The following is a 16,921-nucleotide window of genomic DNA, read 5'->3' as shown; positions in this document are numbered from 1 at the left end:
TATGAGCAAGGTTTAAAAAATCGGTGATGTGGACCGGAACCGGCGATTCGAGTCATGGTTCTATATTTTAATACCTTGGCACTGAGAAGTAAAGAGACAGTGCACTTTGTATCTCGTTATCCCTGTAAGTGGATAATTTGGTTTGTTGCCCTCTGTTCACATTGTAGATAGGTGTAGGGTTTGATTATTTTTGTGAACATTAGAGCAGTGTTTGGTTCTCCATTTATGGGAGTGTTAGTGTCCATGTTACTGGTGGGCATGTAACTATGGATTAAGATGGAATACTGTTTTTGGGAATAAATGAAAAGTAGCTTACTCTTTGCTCATGTAGAAAGTGGATGCATTCCTTTCTTTTTTTGTGTGCTACTTTTTATGTTCCACGTTTGGTTTTATTTTGTATCTTGCATGTTCGATATATGGCTTGTTTTGCAAATTGAGCTGCATGTAATAGGCTGCTTGATATGCTACAAGTAGCATCACCTATCCATTTTGATCAATAAATGGCTGATTTGAATTTTTTACCATTTGAGCATACTTTGATTGACTTGAATGGAGGAATGGTATGCATGAACAATCCTTTGACCCGGGGTTATACTGAGCTCTATGTCACATGTCGATAAGTGTTGACACTTCCACCATGTCGTCGACACACAATAACACGCCACTAACAATTTTCCATTGTGTCAGTTTATGTGATCTTTTTTTAGTATAGTGTCGATACTTTTAATATCAGTGTCGGCATTTTTTTTGTCACAAAATGCTTAACGGTCTTCATGGTTGAAGTAACTTTATCTTATAGTAGGTGCAACAATATATAGTGATTGTATACTATGAGACCATTTATTTGTTATAGAAGAAAGTCACAGCTTTTTTTCTTAGCCATTGCATGTGAAATCTAACACATTAAAATGTAACACAACTCTTGAGAGGGCTTCATACTCAATTAGTGACCAATTAATTTTACATCCAATTGTTGACAATGATTGTAACCTTCATGTATCAAAAATAAATGATTACATCATATATATTTCTTAAGAGTAATGATCATATAAGACCCTCTCCAACTTATGTGTGTAGGACCCCGAAGGATCACCATTAAAGTTGGCACAGATCTTTAGAAAAGTTATCACATGGGTGTGGGACTTTACTTTTTCTATAGGATCGTATATATGCTAGAATGTTAAGTTTTAGTTGTTATTAAAGTATGCACGTGAAACTCTCACCGCACTGTTTGTGTTAATGTTACAAAAAAAAAAAAAAAACCATCTTATTATAAAAATCTCATCACAGTGAGGGCAAACATCTCTCTGTCCATACTTTCCTATGTTTAGAGGAGATAAACCTTATTTTGTATTTATAAAAATATAAATTTTTTAAAAAAATAAATATACAAACATATTTACATTTTAGGTACATTGACACCCATTTAAATAACCATGTAATACTGAGGGGGTTTTACTTGTAGCATATAAGTAGAAGGCTGTTGACTTCCTTGGGTCCTATAGGCAAAAGTTTATATAAGGTTGCATCCTTAAAATGTAGAACTATGGATGCACCTCAAAAATCTATCGAAAAGATTGTTTTAGTGTTACCTCTAATTGATCATTTCGATATTGAGATATATGACTATGAACAAAAATAGAGATATTTGAGTCCTAAAAATAGTACATCTTCCAACACATTATCTAGACCGTCCATTTTTAAGATTTTTATATGTCTATGGATCTACTTTATTTCAACCATTTTTGGAGTTTAAAATTTTAAAATTAGATATAAAAATAGATTTTAAGATAATTATAAGAATATTTTGCATCAAAATTATATGTTATGATAAAATTTGAAGATACATATTTTATATCAAAATTTTATGTTATGATAAAATTTAAAGGTGCGCCTTAATTGGATTGTCTAAAGTTGCAACCTCATAGAAACCACACCCGGTCCTATATCCTCAAATTAATTAATGAAGTAGATAAAGGGAATGGTTTCTTGGTAGCTTTTCCCTTGTCTACCTCCAATATCGTCAACCTGTTTGTTTTTCTTGAAAGGAATATGTCTTTTCTTTTCTTCTTTTTTTTTTCTTTTTTTTTTTCTCTTTTTTCTTTTTTTCTAGTAAATCATCCTTGGGAAAATATTATTTAAGGGGTCATAAGTTATAAATCCTTATAATATAATGGGTGTAGTTTGTGTAAAACCGAGGTGCTAAACAATCAAAGTAAATCACACTTTCAAATAGTATTGAGAAATATGGTTTCCATACTAGAAATCTTTGTGATAGTCTTAAAATATTTTTTCATCTATAATTATAAATTTTAAAGCTTCAAAAATAGTGTACATCGAGCAAATCCATAAAAATTTGAAAATCTTGAAAATTGACGATCCAAAAATGCATTACAAGATGCTCTATTTCCAAAACTTTAAATGCATTTTTTTCCTATTGTCCCTGTATCTTGAGGTCGAGATGATCAATTTGAAGAAATTTGGGCATCAAAACAACCTCTTCTAGTGAAATTTTTGAGCTGCGCCCTAATTTGATTGTTTGAATAAACATTTTCCTAATATAATTAAGGGGGTCAAAATATTTCAATTTACAACATGGCCAAAGTATCTTTTCTCACCAATTGGTCCCAGGGCATCTTTTCATACCAATTGCGAGTTAATTGGTGTAAAAATATTCATATACATAACCACATGAAAGAATTTTTCATGTGAAAATAGTTTTAAAAACATGTTTTCACGCGAATCAAACAGCCCTTGGGGATTATGGGTAACATGCAACGCAGGTCCGGGGGTAGTGCCACTTGGAAGGTGGTGATAATGGGCAACTCCATGGGGGTATTTTACCTCGGGGAATGTGAATCATAATCCGTTGTGATTTCCATGTACAAAAGACAAATGATCGCTTTGTAGATAATCTCATTATATTTATGTTAATATATTATAATAATTATAATAAAAATATTTTAATTACTATAATAATAATATTAGTATTATAATAACATCATAATAATAATTATAATATATTATAATAATTGTTGTCAAATTTTATCATGGTATATAATTTTGATCTAAAATGTTCTTAGGATTATCTCAAAATCTATTTTTATATCTAATCATAAAATTTTGAATTTCAAATATGATTAAAATCAAGTGGATATATAAACATATGAAAATCTTGAAAATGGACGGTGTAGATAATATATTGTAAAATGCACTATTTTTGAAACTTCAAATCTTTTTATTTTTCATGGTCATACATCTCGATTTTTCATGATCAACCAAAAGGCTTTTCAACATTAAAACTACTTTTTCCGATGGATTTTTGATGTGCATCTGTATTTCTACATTAAAAGGTTGCATCCTTATATAAACTTTTAACTAGTATTAATTATATTACTGTTATAATAATAATATTTTAATATTATAGTATACTAATAAGTTAATATTATATTATTATTATTATTATTATATTTTATTATAGTATATTCATATATTTCATAATAATTATTATATATAATAATGACTATAATTATATAATAACTATTGTAATATAATAATAATATCATCAACAAAACTTTATCCCAACTAATTGAAGAGATCGACAATATAAAATTAATAATTAATATTAAAATAATAATTATATTATGTTGTATTATATTTATAATAAATATAATAATATTATTATGATATATTCATTATAATATTATTATATCATGTTAATAATAATAAAATAATATGATATTATTATTTAATTATTATTATTATTGTTATTAATATCATCATCATCATGATCATCCTTTCATCATCGTTACTTCTATTATAGTATTGTATTATAATAATAATATTATTATATTATTACTACTATTGTATTATAACAATATTATTATTATATTATTACTATTATTATATTATAATAGTATTATAATATAATAATATAATATCATAGTAATTAGAATAGAGATAGGAAGAACAAAACACACCTAAAAATCCCACCAAGATTCGTAAGGGCGATAGAAAGACAGCAGACTAACTACTGTGAGTCATGAGCTCACAAAAGACCAGAGAGGATATGAGAATCAGTGATTGAAAAATCGGCCAAATGGTTTCTACTAGGCGGAGTTACTTGGGCTCAGGCCCTTGACGATCTTGAAATGTCTGGAGTTGGATGTCCAACTCAAGGATATTAAAAAAATAATAATAAAAAATCTTTAAAAATAAGAAATTTATTTGGTCTTTTTATGCTTTCTATCATTTTAGTAAAAATTGAAAAGTGTTTTGGTCATAAATACTTACTTTTATATTTTTTTCATCTTTTTTAGATTATTTCAAAAATACCCCCCATCACATGTTGATTTTTTAAAATTTATGTTTTTACTACTTTTTTAACATCATCTTGAAATGTTTTGCATAATCTTACTTTAAACATGTATTTGCTATTTTTTGGATTTTTATAATTTTTTGACCTTTTTTCTCTGCTACAGTACTAAACACTAATCAGACTGAGTTACTCGAACTGGGCCCAAGTAATCAGCTCAAGCCAGGACCAATTACTCGGTTCGAGTCGCACTTTCTAACACTGATGAGAACCAAAGAATGATATGGGCTTTGATACCAAAAGACCACAAAGAAAGAGGTTTCCCTGTTGCCTTGATTTCTCTGTGGTCTTTGTTTACAGTCTCTTCGTGGTCTCTGTTCGTTTCAGTCTATTTTGTTTCTCTGTTCTTTATCACTGCAATCATACTCAGCTCAGTAAAAAAATATTTCTATTTTTTAACAGCTTCCATTTTCCTTAGTTATGTCCATGGAAGTGAGACTGATGATGATGATGATGTCTGTCCATGGAAGTGAGACTTTGTGAGAAGTATATCATTGTAAAACAAAAACTCTTTACACAGGAAGTGAAACACTGAACCAATTGATACAAAGCCAAATTGCTCAATAGAAGCAGAATACACTATCATACAAAAGAAGCGCTATGAAATATACAGGCAATCACACCGAACTGAGGAGAGAGATTCTCAGGTGATTTTGGAGAGAAAATCAGGCATTCTCTTTTTTCACTCCATTTCTGCAATGAAATTGGGTTGCTCACCTTGGCACAAGTACTCATCACAATCAGAAGCCAATTGCCAGTCTTTCCTTAACCTTAGGATGTCGTCTGTGAAAGTTGAGCCGGAAGCTCCAATGAACACCTTAGACAAGGCACAAATCGTCTTGTCGAGCATGGCGTCAACCTTTAGGAAATGAGAACAGTTAACAAACATCAACATTTTCGAAGATTCCCATGATAATAGAGACATAAAGGGGAGAATGAAAAACTAAGCAATCAATTGCCCTGGAGGCAAAAGACTTCTTTATAGTTAAACAATATATATTCTGGAAAAAGGAGACAATTTACTACCTGATCATCTGAGTTAAGGTGGTGCCTTACAAGTAAGGCATCCCATTTCTCCACGGAATTATGAGATGGCCTCTTGACTAGAGGAACAGTCTTTCCATTAACCACGGTAAGCAGCTGGAGGAGATTGGTTTCGCTCTCAGCTGCATCAGTTGAGAGATAAATCACCGGTGTGTCTGCTCTCTGCACTTTCCGAAGAATGCAATCAGCCGCTTGAGGGATTGGAAAGAAGCAGCTCTCTTGTTTTGCATTGCTGAGGTGAAAAAACATTCATATAGTAAGAAAAGCAATTGTTTCATAAACTTGGATGCTACCATCTAAAACTTATTAGGAAAATATAATATTGTCGAAGGCATAATGGAAACCACACTGTAGGGTTCAACACTCTCCAATGAAATGGATGGAAGATAGAGAGAGGGACCCACCACAACAGGACATTACAGAAATGGTGGCCCAACTCTTATTATCCATACAGTAAGAAAATCAATTTTTTCATAAACTTGGATGCTACCATCTAAAACTTATTAGGAAAATATAAAATTGTCAAAGGCCTAATGGAAACCACACCACACTACAAGGTTCAGCACTGTCAAATGAAATGGATGGGAGATAGAGAGAGGGACCCACCACAACAGAACATTACAGAAATGGAGGCCCAACTCTAATTATCCATCAACAGTGATAACCCTAACTGATTATGCTCGTCTTTAGTCTAATGGAGTAGGATACATAAACTATATGAGTAGAACGATATGACAGGCCAGATTAAGTACAGAAAAATGACAGCACAGATTTAAGTACAGAAAAATGCTAACACCAAAGATATATAGAAAAGGGTGCGGTTTGTATAGAGCCTAGGTTCTAAACAATCAAATTAGAGCCTACCTTCAAATAGTGTCACGAAATGTAGATTCAATATTGGAAATCTTTGTGATAGCATTAAAATATATTTTCATCTTTATTTATAAAGTTTAAAGCTTCAAAAGCAGTGTTGATCGACAGATCTATGAAAACTTGAAAATCTTGAAAACTGACAGTCCAAAACTGCATTACAAAATACAGTATTTCCAAAACTAGAAATCCATTTTTTTCTCATGTCCATGCATCTTGATGTCAAGATTATCAATTTGAGATATTTGGGAATCAAAACAACCTCTTCTATTGAGATTTTTGAGGTAGGCTCAAATTTGATTGTTTAGAGCCTCAGCTCTATATAACCTTTTCCCTATAGAAAAACTTTCATGAAGCAGCAAATGAGAAGTTCACTCAGTAGAACGTGGAAACAACGTACCAGAAGCGAAGGTTTTAACAGCAGAAAGTACATGAAACCAACAAATCCTGAATACTGCAAGAGTTGAACTCAGTAGAAATTGGATCCCAAAAACTGTAGGAGGTGCACATTTCTATGAGAATGTAGTGAGGCTATCAAACATTCAAAACGAAAAACGTAGTGGGGCTATCAATCTATCAAGACAAAAAAAGAAAAACTCAACCTGGAGCCAGCAGGCACATTGTCATCAAAAAATTAGAATTCTAGTATAGGTCCCAATACTGAACTAGCCAAGCCCAGTTAAGCATAAGTTATATTTCCTTTCTCTCTTTTGACCATATGCTAGTGGAACCTCTAAAAGAGAGCAAGACATTCGAAGAAGTGTTTAGTGCCTATTCAGATCAGTAGTCAAGAAAATATAAAACTAAATCAAGAAAATATAAAATTAAATCCAGCATGAAAGGGGCATAGGCATTTAACAGTATAAACCATTATATGTTATTTTACTTCAGAGGAAAAAAGAAAATCTATTTATTCATGACAAGATACAAAAAAAAGGACTTTTTACGTCATTTTGGTGCCCAAAGATTAAGACTGGGTTTCAATAATATCTAACCATTAAATCGATTAAGACTGGGTTTCAATAATATCTAACCATTAAATCACATATAATCACACACACAAGACAAATGCAGTTGAAATCTTATATCATGTTATCCTTTTTTCTTTTTAAGTTCTTAGTAACACATAGAGGTCACCGAGCCTGAGTGGCTGCATTGATTCTCCACCATGCCCCACATAGCAGGTAAAATCAGCTTGGAACCACCATTGATAAATACATAAAGAGGTACATGTGGCTTACTCGATCAGGTTTCATGCCCTGAAGTTCTCAATCCACATAATAAATAACTCAAGAAAATTTACTAATATCATAAGAAAATTGAAAATTGAAACAATTATACATACACAATATTGTTTTACCAGGATAGTAATTTGGCATTAAAATCTTTTTTACATCATCAAGCAAAAAGCAACTAAATTTACAAGACATACATGTATAAGAGCTTGAATTTTGACTTCTTTATGTTAAACAGGCCCACTGTTGTTCACAACTTCCCCACCCTCCCTCAATCACCCAGAACACATATATAGGATTTGTTTTTCTTGATAACTCAGTTTCATTCATTACACAATGTTTCGTTCATTAAATGACTAAAAGTCGGCATAAGATAACATTGAAAATATACAAATCAACTACGGTTAAAAGGTGCTCAGGAAGAAATCCTGGTAAGATACAGGGAAATTGTCTTGACAAATCAGATGACTCTTTGGCCAAATGCAGGACATGGGCAAAAAATTTGAATTGATTTTATAGGTGAGTGCTTAAGAAAAAGTAGGATCTATAAATAAAACGATAACAAGACAATGTCAATTAGTAACATAGATATAAGAAAGAAGAAAAATAAAACAATGTCAAAGTGAATAATGTTTTTAACAAAGACACGCACAAGGTAAAAATGCAAACAGAGAATATATGACATGCCCCCAAGAGGGCATGCTATATGTATCCATAAAGATATACTAGTATAAAAAAAATCCTCAATGTATTATTCCATGTTAGGAAATGAGACTTTCTCGATTACCCTTTGTTGCAATGAAACCCCCCACTACATCAAATCTAATACCTTGAAACCAACTTGCCTGTTACTGACAAATCGATCTCAAGAAATCCATACACCCAAGAACCGACTATGGTGTACATTTGAGAAAATAAGATGAAATCAAGTAAGTAAAATAAGAAATGCAATAATACAACCACACACTACAAACCCTAATCCAATCACCACAAACACACAAATATATGTAGTTCACCCTAATCGGGCTACATCCACGGGCAACTGGCAAAGAAACGATTTCATTATCATGGAAGAATTACAAGTTTTATGTGTATGTACAAATTACTTTACAATGGCAAAGAAAAAAACTCAAATGGATTTTTCATACTATAATAATATTATCAATCGACTCATTTCTTTGCTACCTTCGACCAGCGTCGTCGCTGCAAAAAAATGCCCATGAAATCCAACCAAATACAAGGGCACAACAAAACTAGGGTTTGTGCAAAACCCCCAATTTCTATTCCCACAAAACTTCTCTTCATTTTCTTTACAAGAGTTTTCTTTACAAACACTCACGTGATACTCGTCCATCTCTATGCAATGACTTTATGTAACCTATAAAACTCATTGTATAATTGACTAAATTACCCTTGAACAATACGAGAAATAACTTAAATAAAATAAGAGGTGATTTTGCATCATCATCCCAGCAATCTCCAACTTGATGCAAAATTACATCCTCACCTTGCCATCTATGTTCGTTTATTCCTTTCTAGAAGAACCTAGAAAACTTAGCTAATGAAGCTCTCTAGCCCAATAACCTCCATAAACATGCCTTGTTCATCTTCCTTCGTGCTTGTGCTTCTCACGCAAACTCCACCTTCTTTAACTCTCTCTTCCTTGACCTCTTTGAGGCCATGACATCGCTTCATATGCTTTATGACCCTTCTTACACACCTCCAAGCATAACCAGTGTTTGATCTCATTTGACCGGGATCCTTTGCACAAGTCTCTCCCACAAAGCCATGCATATGCCCAAAATCTTGGCATTACGTGCCCGTACTTCTTAATTTCTACAGTAGCCATTTCACTCCATTCCAACATTTTCTTCCTAGGCTAAATACAAGCCAATCAATAAGACCACAAACAAGTGAAATAACAAATTTTATACAAACCATGGCAATGATCAAAATTGAAACTAGAGTTGTATACAATAGTCTAATCACATCGGCACTTCCTTCACCAAATTTTGAGCACTGTTTCGGAATAAAAACATAGGTCCTTCCAGCTTCCCATCCTCTTTTGAAAGCTCCAAATCATCAATTTTTCCACCTCGCCGAATATCCTTACCAAAACTGTCTATCAAGATCATCCATTGCTAAACCATGTACCTGTTGCCGAGTTTTTTCTTTTTCTACAACCAAATTTACGATCAAAACTATGTTATCTGTGGACAAGATAGTTTTGATCTATGAGACACGAAACGACATCAACACAAAGTTAGAACTTTGGAGGGATGCTCTAGAATCTAAATGTTTTAAAATTAGCCAGACTAAGATAGAGTATATGGAATGCAAGCTTACTAATAATAGGAGTAGTAATGAGGAAGTAGTTAAGATTGTCGGCCAATGAATACGAAAATGATCGTACTTTTGATATCTTGGGTCGATAATCCAGAAAAATAAAGAGATTACGGAAGATGTTGCACATAAAATTAGAACTGGGTGGGTGAAGTGGAGATGTGCAACCTAAGTTTTATGTGATCGCCGCATACCAATGTAACTAAAAGGCAAGTTCTATAGGTCAGTTGTTAGACCAGCGTTACTTTATAAGACAGAATGTTGAGCGGTCAAGAAACAACATACACATTGAATGAGTGTACTGAAATGAGGATGTTGAGATGGATGAGTGGCAAAACAACAAGGGATAGAATTTGAAATGGGAGAATTTAAGTGTGACACCAATAGGCAATAAGATGAGAGAAAGTAGACTTAGGTGGGCTACCCATGTGTAGCGTAGACCCAACACAGCACCTGTTCGGTGTACGAGTTAGTTCAAGTGAAGGCTCAAAAAGGGCGAGAGGTAGGCCCAAAAGGATATAGTTGGAAATAATGCGAAAAGATATGGTGACTTATGGCCTCACTGAAAGTATGGACTTTAATAGAGTATATGGCAGACCAATATTCGTGTAGCTGAACTCAATTAGTTAGGAAAAGGCTCTAACGATGATGATGATCACAATTTACAATTGTTTTGCCCAATAATTAATTCAAGTTTTCTTCCTAGACTCCCTTCATCATAACTAGAGCCCCTTTTGAAACTTTGAGCACTCCACCTTGCTCAATAAATATGTAACCGTCCATATCTAGAGAAGAAAATGAAATCAAACTTTTCTTCAAATCTAGCACATGCCCGGTAAATTGTTGGGATGGTGATGCAAAATCACCTTTCATTTGACCTCAGGTATTTCTTGTATTATCCAAAGATATTTTGGTCAAATATATAATGACCTTTATAGGTTACATAAAGTCATTATAGAAAAAGATAAGAGTATCATGTGGGTATTTGTGAGAGAAGTTCTTGTAGAAAAAAAAAAGAGGAAGTTTTTGGGAGATAGAGATTTGAAGTTTTGCACAAACCCTAGCTTTGTTGTGCTCTTGTATTGGACCAGATTTCATCAGCACTTCTTTGCGGCGACAATTTTCGTCGACTGTAGCAAAGAAAGGAATCGATTGATGGTATTATTGTGGTATGAAAAATCCATTTGAGCTTTTTCTTTGTCATTATGAAGTAATTTTTACATACCCATAAAACTTGTAAATCTTCCATGATAATGAAAAAGTTTCCTTGCCTGTTGCCCACGAATGTAGCCCAATTAGGGTGAACCATGTATATTTATCTATTCGTGGTGATTGGATTATAGTTTGTGGTGTGTGAATGTATCTTTGCATTTCTTATTTTACTTTATCTTGATTTCATCTGATTTTTTCCAAATTTACTATACTATATTCGGTTCTTGGGTGTGGAATACCTAAAATCGATTTGCCCGTAATAGGCAAGTTGGTTTTGAGGTATTAGATTTGTCGTACTGGGGGGATTCATTGTGACAAGGGGTTATCAAGAAAGTCTCGGTTCCCAACATTTCACTCTTTTAAGTAGGCACCAATCTTGTGCGCCCAGGTGCGTACTGCTTCAGTAAACGCCCATGACCCAGATCAATTTGAGCCGATCTGACGATCATGGATGTCCGATAGTGTTTGAATTTTAATTTTTTTTTCTACAAATCCAAATCATTTGAAATTTTAGGCGTGTGTTCTTCAAAAATAAATGAATCTACAAAAAATATAAAAAAAAAATTACACGAAATAAATTGACCAAAATACCCCTGAAAAGTTTTGGGGGGTATTTGGTCAATTTTTTTCACAAATTATTTTTTTATATTTTTATTAAGTGTGCCTTGATGAGAATAATGCATGCCTAAAATTTCAAGTGATTTGGATTCGTAGAAAAAAATTAAAATTCAAATACTATCAGACATCCATGAGCGTCAGATCAGCCACAGAATGGCCCAGATTCAATATGGGCCATTCGCATATGGGTGTACAACAGTGACTACCTATATATATATATATATATATATATATATATATATAATCTAAACTTCACAACCCTTCAAATTACAAAGGTTCAAGATAGAGAGAGTTGTGAAGGGTGGTGGATTTATTAATTTTGTAGTTTATTTTTTAAAAAAAGTTACTTTTGTGGGCAATTTTGTAAATTTACTACAAGACAAAGGGTACTTTTGTCATCTCCATAAGGGGTAAAATTGAAATTTTAACTAAAGGATAAAAGCACTCTACAAATAAAGTTCCAGGACACTAACTTCCAAAATACCATTGTATTTTTGTGAAAATTTGAAATTTGCCATTGCTTAATGGTAAAGTTACCAATTTAAATAATTTTTTAATAAAAAGGTAATCATTGTTTTGATAAATACACCCATCACAACCCCTTCTAACTTGAACCTTTGTATTTTAAGGGGTTGTTAACTCTAGACAAACCCATATATATAAAGGATTTAACTTACTAGAATTTCTTGCTAGTCACCTCAGCTACATTATACACCAAGGATACAGATGTAGTGTCATCTCAAGTAAAATAGATATAATTCAAATGGCACTATATACTATGAGACCATTTACTTTTGGAACAAGGAGGTCACAATCATTCTTAGTCATAGGATGTGAAATCTTACAGATTATGCGTGTCACACCATTCGAGAAATTTTATTTTGGACTTCGTGCCTAGCCAATGATACATCCCAAACCACTCGATTTCACATCTAATGGTCCATATTGATTTTGACCTCTTTGTACCAAAATTAAATTGTCTTACCATACATAATTTTAAATCGAACTACATAGTCGTGTGATAGATACAACAGAACATATCCATTTAACTAATGCACACTGAAACATGATTTCCAAATAAATCGCATGTCACTTTCTAGTGTTGTAGTCAGAAGAAAAATTAAGTATTAAACAACATAAGTCCAAGGTTTTTTCTTCCTTTTATTTACAGACAAGTAATCAAGGTCGTAAAGAGAGTTGAATGCCACAATCTGGACCCATGACAACTTTTAGGTAAAACTAAAAGGGAAAGTATAAAATGAGACCATTTACCTTTGGTATAATGCGGTCACAATTAATCTTAACCATTGGATGTGAAATTGGGTTGTTGCATTTATTTTATTGACCAAGTTCAGAGTTCAAAAAAAATTTTCTCGAACTTTGTGATACACCTAAGCTATCAGATTTCGCATCGGATGGTCGTCAGTAATTGTGACCTCCCTATATCAAAGTAAATGGTCTCATTGTATACAATCCCAAAGTAAAAATAAAATAACATTTTAAAAATACTATCTTATCCAACATTTTCTCAAACAACAAAATAAAATTCTAAACATACTCGTATGCCTTCAACTGAAGAAGAAGAATACTAACATACCAGAATTTCAGAAACCCATGTCGTCGAAAGTGTAGAGCCATGAAATTCTCCCCCAAAAAAGTCTGTATAAATCTCTGGGCTGTCAAAATAATAAGCCGGTTTGGTTGAATGATAGTTTTACACTTGTGAGCAACTGGACCACCTGGTTGCATCACCCATTCCTCCTCTACATTGGCATAAAACAAGTCCCCAACCGCCAAAACTTCATCTTTGCAAGAAAACTTCTCAGTTATCTCGCTAACATGGGGATGAGACGGAATTTCATTTTTTAACTTTACATCCTCTTTCCAAGCCACTTCAAGTTTCCCAATTTGGATTCCCAAACCCTTGAGTTTCTTAATATGCTCCTCATCCAAATAACAAGGGGTTGAAGCCATATAACAAATCAGCCGATCGATTCGTACCTTATCCTTCTTTAACTGAGAGAATTCTTCAAATGTGAGTACGGCTTTAACACCCAAGCATTTGTTTATGTGTTCGATATCTATGACCCTATCATATTGGTAATCGAATTTAGGGTTTGGCAAGATCAGAGCTCGACCCAAAACAGCGGCAAAAAACATGTGTTTTTGCAAGCAAATCAAGTGGTTTGACATCTGGCCAGAAACACAAATTGCAAACAAATACGTGTTGGGTTTTGGCTTCCATTCAATGGTTTTCCTCTCCTTTCCGTAGTTCCATTTCCCACATTTACTGTAAGACCCAAATCCATTGAAATACTCGTCAGAGTTCACTGATCCAGATCCATTTCCAAATTGATGAGAAGATAACAAAGCCTGCTCAACTTCATTGCTCAATTTGATCTGTTTAATCAATTCCTTCTTGAATTCACCGAGCGAAATCATTGGCGAGGATTTTTTCTCATTCAAATTATCTGGGACACTAAATGTAGAATTCGAGGAAGAATTTGTAGGCACTGAAGCAGTGGAATTTGATGAAATTTCAGAGCTAGGGTTACTGAATGACTGGTTGAAGAGGCGAAAAAGCCCTGATTTCTGAGTTCTGAGGAGATTCAAAGCCCTAAGCTCTGCTTCTCTCATGAGACTAATCTGAGAATCAATGGGGCTTTGAAAGCAAGAAGAAACTTGGAAAAACCTCGAAAAATCAGTGGAAAAATACAGTAATACGAGGAAGAGAGGGAGGAGAAACGCCAAGAGATACCGCCTGTGCAAGAAAGGGAAGGATTTGAAGGTTTTGGTAACTGGTTCATCAATCTCGAAGCTGGACCGTTGGATCTTGGCTTCGTCTGTGCTCTCCCGATGGATCAGGCGCTCCTGATCTTCTTCATCGTCTGATTCTCTCGCCATCACTGTTGGCCTGAGAAAAAAATACGGTTTTGAGAGAGAATTGGGGTTTAAAAGAGGAAAAAATAGGGATTTCAGAGAATGGGTATTGGTGAATGCTCTGAGAGTGATAGTCGCAATTTGCAAATTTTGCAGGTGCCACAATGTTGGCGATCATACAAAAAGAGAACAAAAGCCTCACGAATAGTGTGTGTGTGTTTTTTTTTATAATCTTTTTTTTTTTTTTTGATAATCTACTAAAGGTTAATATTTGAATAAACCATGGGTTGGATTTAATAACTAAAATCGTTGGCTCAAAGCAACCAGAAACGGCTAAGGTGGGTTTTTTTGGTTGGCAGCGGGGGAGTTATTTTTTTGTGATATATTATTGTAAAATAATTTTAAAATAAGAATGATATTTTTTAATAGACACACGTACCAGAATTAATTTTAATATTTGTCTTTGTATTTTGAAGGGTAGTCAATTTTAAACAAACCTTTTCTTTACTCACTAAAAATCAGATATACACTTTTTTTTTTTTTTTTACTCACTAAAAATAAGATATACACACCTCTTTTTTTTTTTTTTTTTTGTTAAGAGAAAAGATCATAACTCCTAATTAGGTGGTTTAGCCCACAGTTATCGGCATCGGATTGGTCTTCCAACGAGTGATGGTCTGGCCAAAATTGATTCAACAATCAATTGAAAACTAAATATTTAAATATAAAAATATATATAAAATGTTACTATAAAATACATAACGTATTAAAAAAAATAGTATTACACAACATTGGCCAATCGTACCTATCGAAACCAGCGGGGCGCATTTATAATTTTTTTTTTTTTTGTTAATATCTTTTATAGATGCGCTCTAATGAAAAGATGGCACGTACCAAATTTTGTATTCAATGAGAAGATGACGCGTACCAAATGAGAAGATGGTACGCATCAAATTTCATATTCAAAAAAATTGTATTAAAAAAACTAAAAATAAAATACTTTGAGACGTCGGATCTAAGATCAAATGGTGAGTGACTCACTTGATTAAAAATAGACGGCTGGATGGTAGGAGGAACATATAACTTCTATGTTGTAGGGGGAACATAGAAAGCTTTCCAAGTTTATATAGGGCCGAGGCTCTAAACAATCAAATTCGAGCCTACCTTAAAAATTTCACTAGAAGATATTGTTTTGATTCCCAAATATCCTCGAATTCTTCATCTCGATATCAAGATGCATGGACATGATATAAAAATAGATTTCAAGTTTTGGAAATAGTATATTTTGTAACACACTTTTAGACCGTCAAATTTAAAGATTTTCAAGTTTTCATAGATCTCTCGATCTATATTATTTTTTAAGCTTTAAACTTTATAAATAAAGATAAAAATATATTTTAAGGCTATCAAAACGATTTCTAATATTGAAACCATATTTTTCGACACTATTTGAAGGTAGGCTCTAATTTGATTGTTTAGAGCCTAGGGTCTATACAAACCGCAGCCCTTATTTAATGATAGGAAAAGTTTAAATAAGGTTGCAAGAATTAAAGATGCACCTCAAAATCCACCATAAAAGGTTATTTGGATGTTGAAAAACCCTCTAATTGATCATCTAAATATCGAGATGTATAAATATGAAAAGAAAAAAAGATCTCAAGTCCGTGAAACATTATATCTTGTAACACATTATCTGGACCGTCCATTTTCAAGATTTTCATATGTTTATAGATCTACTTGATTTGAACCATTTTTAATATTTAAAATTTTATAATTAAAGATGAGAATAGATTCTCAAACAATCTTAATAATTTTTTATATCAAAATTATATTTATGATAAAATTTAGAGATGCGTCTTAATTTGATTGTTTAAAGTTGCAACTTTATGAAAACCACACCCTTTAATGAAACTCTGTTTTCAAGGCTTGAAGAAGCAAAGAATTTACATGTGAAGGGTGAGTATAGAGAAATGCCAAAGGTACCTTTATTTCCATTTTTTTTTTTTTTTTTCACTTACCTGAAAGGCGACCTTAAATATTTTCCAATGGAAAGATTGAATACTTGTTTAGCACAAGGTCCCAAACCCTCTGTCATCCCCTTCATGCTGCATATCACCAATTCACTTGCAAACACTGTCCCCAACTTCAATGACCTGCAAATTCCTCCCCCTCCATTACTATTCACTATATGAAGAGAGAGAAAGAGAAAGTGTATGTGTGTGTTTAGGTGGTAGAGAGAGCAAGAGCGAGAATGGGTGTTTACACAGGTGAGAGAGAGAAGGTCGTTGTTTAGGACCTTTAGGTAGGCTGCAGGTCTTAATCATTTGTTATGAGAGAGAGAGAG

The 16,921-nt window shown here is 33.2% G+C and overlaps 1 protein-coding gene across 1 annotated transcript; it reads right to left on the bottom strand.

Moving 5' to 3' along the window:
• Positions 1-4,851: 4,851 nt before the first annotated feature.
• LOC18432553 (O-fucosyltransferase 36) lies at positions 4,852-16,625 on the bottom strand. The gene is made up of 4 exons (XM_006842655.4): positions 16,596-16,625; positions 13,295-14,611; positions 5,402-5,651; positions 4,852-5,234 (listed from the first exon to the last, which is right to left on the bottom strand). Exons 2-4 carry the CDS (start codon positions 14,599-14,601, stop codon positions 5,058-5,060), a joined length of 1,734 nt encoding a protein of 577 aa, XP_006842718.1. The 5' UTR covers positions 14,602-14,611; positions 16,596-16,625; the 3' UTR covers positions 4,852-5,057.
• Between the last annotated feature and the right edge of the window lie 296 nt (positions 16,626-16,921).

This window comes from Amborella trichopoda, chromosome 13 (genome assembly GCF_054954075.1).
Source record: "Amborella trichopoda isolate Santa Cruz 75 chromosome 13, AtrichopodaSantaCruz75HAP2 v2.0, whole genome shotgun sequence".
In the NCBI taxonomy this organism is placed as follows: Eukaryota; Viridiplantae; Streptophyta; class Magnoliopsida; order Amborellales; family Amborellaceae; genus Amborella; species Amborella trichopoda.
This window is presented reverse-complemented; position numbering and strand designations above follow the sequence as displayed.

What these genes read in the sequence shown, in the direction of transcription:
- LOC18432553 (XM_006842655.4), bottom strand. Translation starts at nt 14,601, where the DNA reads ATGGCGAGAGAATCAGACGATGAAGAAGATCAGGAGCGCCTGATCCAT. An exon ending in CATGGGTTTCTGAAATTCTG is followed by an intron (nt 5,652 to 13,294) that starts GTATGTTAGTAT and finishes TTTTCACCTCAG; the next exon opens with CAATGCAAAACAAGAGAGCT. An exon ending in ACCTTAACTCAGATGATCAG is followed by an intron (nt 5,235 to 5,401) that starts GTAGTAAATTGT and finishes CATTTCCTAAAG; the next exon opens with GTTGACGCCATGCTCGACAA.